This window comes from Miscanthus floridulus, chromosome 1 (assembly GCF_019320115.1).
Source record: "Miscanthus floridulus cultivar M001 chromosome 1, ASM1932011v1, whole genome shotgun sequence".
Lineage (NCBI taxonomy): Eukaryota > Viridiplantae > Streptophyta > Magnoliopsida > Poales > Poaceae > Miscanthus > Miscanthus floridulus.
In genome coordinates this window covers 60,966,888-60,974,373 of record NC_089580.1, presented here as the reverse complement: position 1 = coordinate 60,974,373, position 7,486 = coordinate 60,966,888, and the positions used below count along the sequence as shown (strand labels likewise).

At 53.4% G+C, this 7,486-nt stretch overlaps 1 protein-coding gene across 1 annotated transcript; it reads left to right on the top strand.

Moving 5' to 3' along the window:
* Positions 1 to 6,599: 6,599 nt before the first annotated feature.
* LOC136457628 (uncharacterized) lies at positions 6,600 to 6,908 on the top strand. The gene has a single exon (XM_066457655.1). The coding sequence runs from the start codon at positions 6,600 to 6,602 to the stop codon at positions 6,906 to 6,908; it is 309 nt and encodes a 102-aa protein (XP_066313752.1).
* Positions 6,909 to 7,486: the final 578 nt, after the last annotated feature.

The window sequence follows — 7,486 nt, the reverse complement described above, 5'->3', positions numbered from 1 at the left end:
TGTGAGGGGAATCCGAGGGGAAACGTGCTTATTGCAGTTCAGCCCCTTTGTCTGTTCCGCGTAGTCGGATTTGGGCTTCGGTCGTGTTCGCGGGTCTAAAACTGCTCGCTAAAACTGGTTAAAAACATGGTTTCGGCTGAATTGGTGCGAGAAAAAAATATTATTTCGGTTGAAAAAAGAAGCCAAATAAATAAGGTAAGATGAACAGGACCTTCACAGGAAAATCCACTGCCATGCTGCCCTTGCGGCCTTGCCCCCTTGCTCCCGTTCCAACGGTCAGATCGTATCGAATGGTGTGTGCACCGCGCACCCCTCTAGCATAGCAGTAGAGTTAAATGCATCGTAGCGCTATTGACCCATGAGGAGGTTTAAGTTAGGTACATCAACGTTAAAAACAAGGCACGTGGGGGATCTGCGCATCACGACATGGCACAAGTAGCACGCACCACACAGTGCCCGCACCGCGGGCACCAGCACCACGTAGCCCTGCCACCGGCCCGGTGACGTGCCCCAAGACGCGGAGATGCCCATGGACACGCGATGATGAGCAGCAACAGCGTCGTGAACCATTGTCCTGTTCGCTTGGCTGATAAACCATGGCTGAAAGTACTGTTGACTGATTTATTGTGAGAGAAACTATTGTTCGTTGCTGAAAAAGTACGGCTTATAAGTCAAGCGAACAAGGCGCACAGCGCGTGTGTCCGGCTCGTCACGCCCCGCAAGTAGTACTACCGGGCGAGTTGTGCTGTGGCCATCATCATGAGATGAAGAGCATGCTGACGGAGAGCAGGCTGGAGGACATCCAGGCTGGAGAAGAAGGCGCTGCAGACGGCAATAAGCATGGTGGCGTGCGCGGGGGTGCCGGTCCTAGGGTGCACGAACGCGAGCACGAGCGGGGTGATGTGGCTGCGCGCGATGTGTGTGGTGTAGCGTGCATGGCCTAGCACGCCCAGCCATGTGGCGTCAGTGGACCGGCCCGCGAGGCGGTCCCGAAGCCGAAGGCGGACCAACATCTCGCCCAATGCCCGACAGTGTCAGTGTTTCGAACAAACACTGGCTAATAAATTTATAATTGTTGCGAGTTAGGCCCGAATGGTGCACTAAAAGACACAAGGTTTATACTGGTTCGGGCTGAATATCCCTACGTCAAGTCTGCTGATGCTCGTGTTATTAGTACCGAAAAAGGTTCGTAGTAGGGGGTACAAACGGTCGAGAGAGGGACATATCCCAAGTCTCTGATGGAATGGTCGAAAGAACGCTAAGAGCTCAGTCGCTGCTTGGCTGTATGAGTGATGTGTTGTGTGTCGAACTGATCTCTCAAAAAGTCGGTCCCTTTAATGGGGTGCCCTGCCCTCCCTTTTATAGATCAAGGGAGAGCAGGAGTTACAGATGGGAGAAAGAGAAAAAAAACTATCGACAGAATATCGTCGGCAGTCCACCGAGGGGTATCCCGTGATGATAGATTTATCGGTGGGGGTGCGCGTAATCAGGAACCGGATGGTGACACAAGACGCAGAGATAGCGATTTAGACAGGTTCGGACCATCTGATCGATATAATACCCTACGTCCTGTGTCTTTGGTGTATTGTATTGAGATATAGTAGATAGATCTTAATGGATCGATGTGTCCACTAGAGGACCCCTGCCTCTCCTTATATAGTCTGGAAGGGTAGGGTTACAAGTAAAGTAGCCTATTTGGTACTATACAATATCTTGCGGTGCACGCCTTGATCTTGTGGGCTGGGGCACCTCTGATGGTGCGGCCCATGTCTTGGAGGCCATACCCCCACAGCTAGTCCCCGAGCCTGATAGTAGGTGACGTAGTCACGTGATGCTAGGGTCAGAAAGTAGAAGACTAGCCGAGCAGGCAGCCAGTCTTCGGGCGTAGCCTCGAGATGAGAACAAGCATATTCACCGTAAGGTGAAGTGTGCCCACTTAGTCCCTTAGCCTACTGAAAGATGAAGAATGAATCTTGTAGCAGGATCAAAGAAGTCTGAAAGCTTGTCGACGTCATCTCACATGCGCATATCAAGACCCCAGACGTGCTGCCTAAGATCAGCACCCTGATTCGAACAGCATGGAGCAGCTTGATAGCACACTGACAAAACATAGCAAGATCTGAGCAGGAAGGGAGTCCCCGGTGTCGCAGGCGATGAACGAGCACCAATGAGCGAGGAGTCCCCGGTGTCGCTAGCGATGTCTGAGCACCGAGGAGTCCTCGGCGAAGCTGGTGATGTCCGAGCACCGAGGAGTGAGGAGTACTCGGCATCACTGGCGATGACCGAGCACCGAGGAGCGAGGAGTCCCTGACATCACTAGCGATGTCCGAGCACCGAGGAGCGAGGAGTCCCTGATGTCGCTAGCGACGACCGAGCACCGAGGAGCGAGGAGTCTCTGGCATAGGCGGCGATGTTCAAGCACCGAGGAGTCCTCGGCGTAGGCGGCGAGGTCCGAGCACCGAGGAGTCCCCGGCATAGGCGGCGAGGTCTGAGCATCGACATAGCTGACGACGTCTATGCGGTGAAGTGTGCCCACTTAGTCCTCAAGCACGAAGTATGCGTGCGCCGAGGAGTAACAGGCGTAGGCTGGCGATGTCCGAGCACCGAGGAGTCCCTAGCGTAGGCAGCGATGTCCGAGCAGCGAGGAGTTCCCGACGTAGCTAGCGATGTCCGAGCACCGAGGAGTCCCCGGCGTAGCTGGCGATATCCGAGCACCGAGGAGCGAGGAGTCCCCGGCGTTGCTGTTGATGATCGAGCACCGAGGAGCGAGGAGCACCGAGGAGTCCCCAACGTCGTTGGCGATGATCGAGCACCAAAGGAGCACCGAGGAGTCCCCGACGTAGGTGGCGAGGTCCGAGCACCGACATAGCTGATGACGTCCGTGCGGTGAAGTGTGCCCACTTAGTCCTTGAGCATGAAGTATCCGTGCGCCGAGGAGTAACCGGCGTAGCTAGCGATGAAGCATGAGTGATGATCAGTCTGGTCAACTGGTCGGCGGTGAAGTGAGCATTGAGTTGAAGCGACCGACAAACAGTCCGATCAACTGGTCGGCGATGGAGTCCATGAACCAAGCGGTTCGACCAGTTGATTGGTGGAGAAGCCCGAGCACTAGGTGATCCGATCACCTAGACGACGATCCTGCAATACAAACATGTAGAACGGGTAGTACATGATATAAAAATATATGAACTCTAGAGAAAAATAGCGTATGTAGCTTGGTGATCAGTTGGAGCAAAGATGTATTTATATTTAATATAAACCGCCCGAACAATTAGTGTGTAGCTGAGTCTCTAGCCTTAGCTAGCCCATAGTTGTGGGGGGTACAACCCCGGATACCCACGGTAGACCACATGGGCTACACCTTCAGGGGTGGCCTAGCCCACGAGAAGAAGCCTTGTGGGGCACGATTCTGCTCGGCGCCTCCTGCAAGACATGGGGAGGATATCCTGAAGATGTTACGAGATCTATTAGGATACGTATGATCCCATGATTCTTGTAATCTGTTATTACTTTCCGGTTATCTCTCAGATCTAACTGACTTATAACCCTACCCTCGGACTATATAAGGCGGGCATGGACCCCCTATAAAATCACGACAAACCATACGATAGCTAATACAAACCAACAGACCACAGGAGTAAGGTATTACGTCATACTGATGGCCTAAACCTGTATAACTCGTGTGTCTCTATTGCCTTCTTGTTCTTGATTACATGCTCCTCTACCGATCAATCTACCTTTGTGGGATACCCCTCGGAGGACTGCCGACGATATTCCATCGACAGTTGGTGAGCCAGGTAGGGGTGTGCGTGCTGTTTCCTTATTGAACAAGATGGCTTTTTCTGTAGGCTCTTTGTCCCTCCCGTAGCCTGGCCAGATCTTCACGGTTGGATCCATCACATGGGTCATCAACGCCGATGGAGTTGGAGAGCTCCTCGAGTCAGTGCAGATCCTTTCTGCGCCGACCACCCTCGCACCTGTGACTGTAGATCCAATCTTGGAACCACTTCCGAGGTCGTCTTCATCAGCTACTCGCCGCTCGCTTCCTCGCTACCAGAGAAGGCATGTCAACAATGATGATCTAATCGAGTCCATCGGTCGAGTCAGCCTGAAACTCGCCGATTGCCTCTCCATTGCTGAGTCAGCTCTAGACACCCTCGTTCAGCACCGACCACCTTCCGATCCTGATCTATCGATGCTCAGTGCTTGGCAAGCTTTGGGGCTCATCGCCCTACCCTTCGGGCTCGCCAACGCCACCGCTACATATCAGGACGCCATGAGGGGCAAATTCGCCGACCAGATCGCTAACCAGCTCCCACCAACCGTTAACATGCTGCACGCTAGCCGGGGTCCTAGAACGTCCCTCCAAACCATCATAAAGGAAAATCTAGACTCTGAGTCCCAAGGCTCCACAGAGACTCTCACCGAGATCTCCACCGAGCAACCCCTTCTCCTGCCTTTCCGGGGTGGCGCAATCTTCAATGTCAGCATCGACAGCCCCCCTCAGAATGGCGAAACGGATGAGGAACACGCCGCTCATGAAAATAGGAATGTCAACCGCATGCAATGCTGTGATAATGAGCGTGCCCTTGCGATGGCTGAGGCCGCTCGTGATAACTAGTTTGACTCGCAAGGAAGGCCCCTCCATCGCAACCTCGACGAAGAATTCCTCCGCGTTGATGGCCACGACGTCTTCAAGACTCCGAGCGCCAATCTGGCGGTGGCCACCAATGAGCTTGCACGCCTCCCACAGACGCCCGAGCTCACCAAGGTCGCTGCTATGCTTAAAGCGGCACACTGTCAAGTTAATGAGATCTGAGAGGATCAGAGACCTTCATACTCCACAAGCGTGATTCGCCAATCAGACATTCCTAGATCCAATCGCCGCCCTAGTCAAAGCCGGTTTGCCGACCAGTCACTACCTCCCCAGGGGGGAGCTAGAGGCCACCACGCCGAGCATCATCGCCAGCACGACCAAGAGGTCAAATAGGACGCCCGAGTGCACCTCAGTAACCTCCGAGATGCATGATGGTGTATCAATCAATGTCGCTTCGGGCGCCATGAAGATGAAGTACGACACCGCCAGGAGTACGAGCGAGAGTATGGTAATCTGGACTCGGCTTTGGAGCCGATCATCACCGGCAATACTGCTGATATCGGTGCTGACAACCTAGAAGGGCCCCCCAGCGTTCACCAGGGCGCTTCGAACTCTCCAGTGGCCCCGTGGTTTCAAAATCACCGGGGTTGAGCCCTATGAAGGAAGGATGGACCCAACTTAGTGGCTGCAGGCTTACGCCACCGCCGTCCACGCTGCTGGAGGAGACACTAACGTCATGGCAAATTATCTCCCCGTCATGCTCATGCCAGCCGCCATGAGCTGGTTCACAAGCCTTGCCTCGGACTCCATCGGATCTTGGGAAGAGCTGAAGAAAGTCTTCACCGACAACTACATGGCTACATGCAGGATGCCGGGCACCAAGCACGATCTCAACCGCATCACCCAAAAGCCATCCGAACTCCTCCGCAGCTACATCAGACACTTCTCCGAGATGAGGAATTCTATTCCCAACATCACAGAAGCCGAAGTCATCACCGCCTTCGTTTAAGGACTTCATCACCGCGAACTCCGTTCTAAGTTCAATAGAAAGCCACCTACCGGCATCGGTGAGATGATCACGACCGCCAACTAGTACGCCGACGCCAAGGAAGCGGAGGTGCATTTTAATGAAGACACACTAATCGCCTGCCTCACCACCACGACGACCGCACCGATGACCAATAGCACAACGACCGCCGCTACGATGACCGCAGTTTCCACCGAGATAGCGGACGTGATTGGCTAGATGGATTCAAACCTGGTCAGAATCGCCGCCGCCGACTAGACCACTTTGTTGCCAATGTCAATGAGCCGCGCACCAAGCGTAACTACGATGAGCAGTACAAGAAGATCCTCGACGGCCCGTGCCCCCTGCATAAGAACGCCAAACACAAGATGAAAGACTGCCTTGGTTTGGCTAAGGAGTTCTAGGACAAAAAGTATGACGATGACAATGGTGGGAACGGAGGACGCCAACCACTTGGGGGTAATAACAATGCCTTCTAGGACCATGACAAGGTGGCCACCACCATCTTTGGGGGCCTTGCCTCCAACGAGAGCAGAAGGGAAAAGAAGCTTGCTGCCGATGAGTGCTCGCCGTCGCTTCAGAGGAAACTACCGCCAACCCCAGCTATCGCCCATGGTCTGAAGTCCTCATCACTTTCCCTACATACCCTACATATGGCATTTTCCCCTTGTCCTCGATGCGACTGTCCAGAAGGTGCTCTTCAGAAAAGTCCTTGTTGACAGTGGGAGCGCTTTGAATCTACTCTTCGCCAGGGCCCTAAGGGAGCTCAGCCTCGGGACAACAGATCTCACGCCCTCAGACTCCTCCTTCTAGGGTGTGGTACCTGGCAGGGCGTCTAGACCGCTTGGGGAGATTACCCTACCAGTTCAGTTTGGCACGGCAACCAACTACCGAGTCAAGCATATCAACTTCTACGTCGCTGACTTTGACACCGCCTACCATGCCGTATTGGGGCGTCCGGCTCTAGCCAAGTTCATGGCCATTCCGCACTACGTGTATCTGGTGTTGAAGATGCCTTCCCCCACAGGAGTCCTATCTTTATGGGCCAACCTCTCCGTCGCCTACGCTTGTGAGACAGAGAGTCTCGCCCTCGCCGAAGCCACCAACCTCTCCATCCAGATGGCTAGCGTGATCGCTGAAGCCAAGATGGCGTCTGCTGATGACATGGAGATCCCAGAGCCTCCTTGTGCCTCCACCAAGTCCAAGGAAGTCAAGGAGGTCGGCCTCGGCCTCGATGACCCTTCCAAGATGGTGAAGATTGAGGCTCACCTTGACCCCAAATAGGAAAGCGCGCTTGTCTCCTTCCTATGTGCCAACGCCGATGTGTTTGCTTGGAAACCTGCAGACATGTCGGGGGTACCATGGGAGAAGATCGAGCACTCCTTGAATGTCTTGCCGACTGCTAAACCGATTAAGCAAAAACTTTGCCGATTCACGCCGGACAAAAAGGAGGCCATTAGGGTAGAAATAAAATGGCTCTTAGCTGCCGGATTTATAAAAGAAGTGTATCATCCAGATTGGTTAGCTAATCTTGTTCTTGTTAGGAAAAAGAATAATGAATGGAGAATACGTGTTGATTATATTGATCTTAACAAACACTTCCCTAAAGACCCCTTCGGCCCGCCTCGGATAGATGAGGTTGTAGACTCCACCACCGACTACGAGTTGCTCTCCTTTCTTGACTATTACTCTGGCTATCATTAGATCTCCCTCAAGAAAGAAGACCAGGTCAAGACATCGTTCATCATGCCTTTTGGTGCATATTGCTACACCACTATGTCCTTTGGACTAAAGAACGCTAGAGCGACCTACCAAAGGGCTATCCAGACGTGCCTCGACCAACAGATTGGCCGCAACATCGA

Bases quoted from the DNA above. Each gene is read 5' to 3' on its own strand.
- LOC136457628 (XM_066457655.1), top strand. From the start codon at position 6,600: ATGGCCATTCCGCACTACGTGTATCTGGTGTTGAAGATGCCTTCCCCC.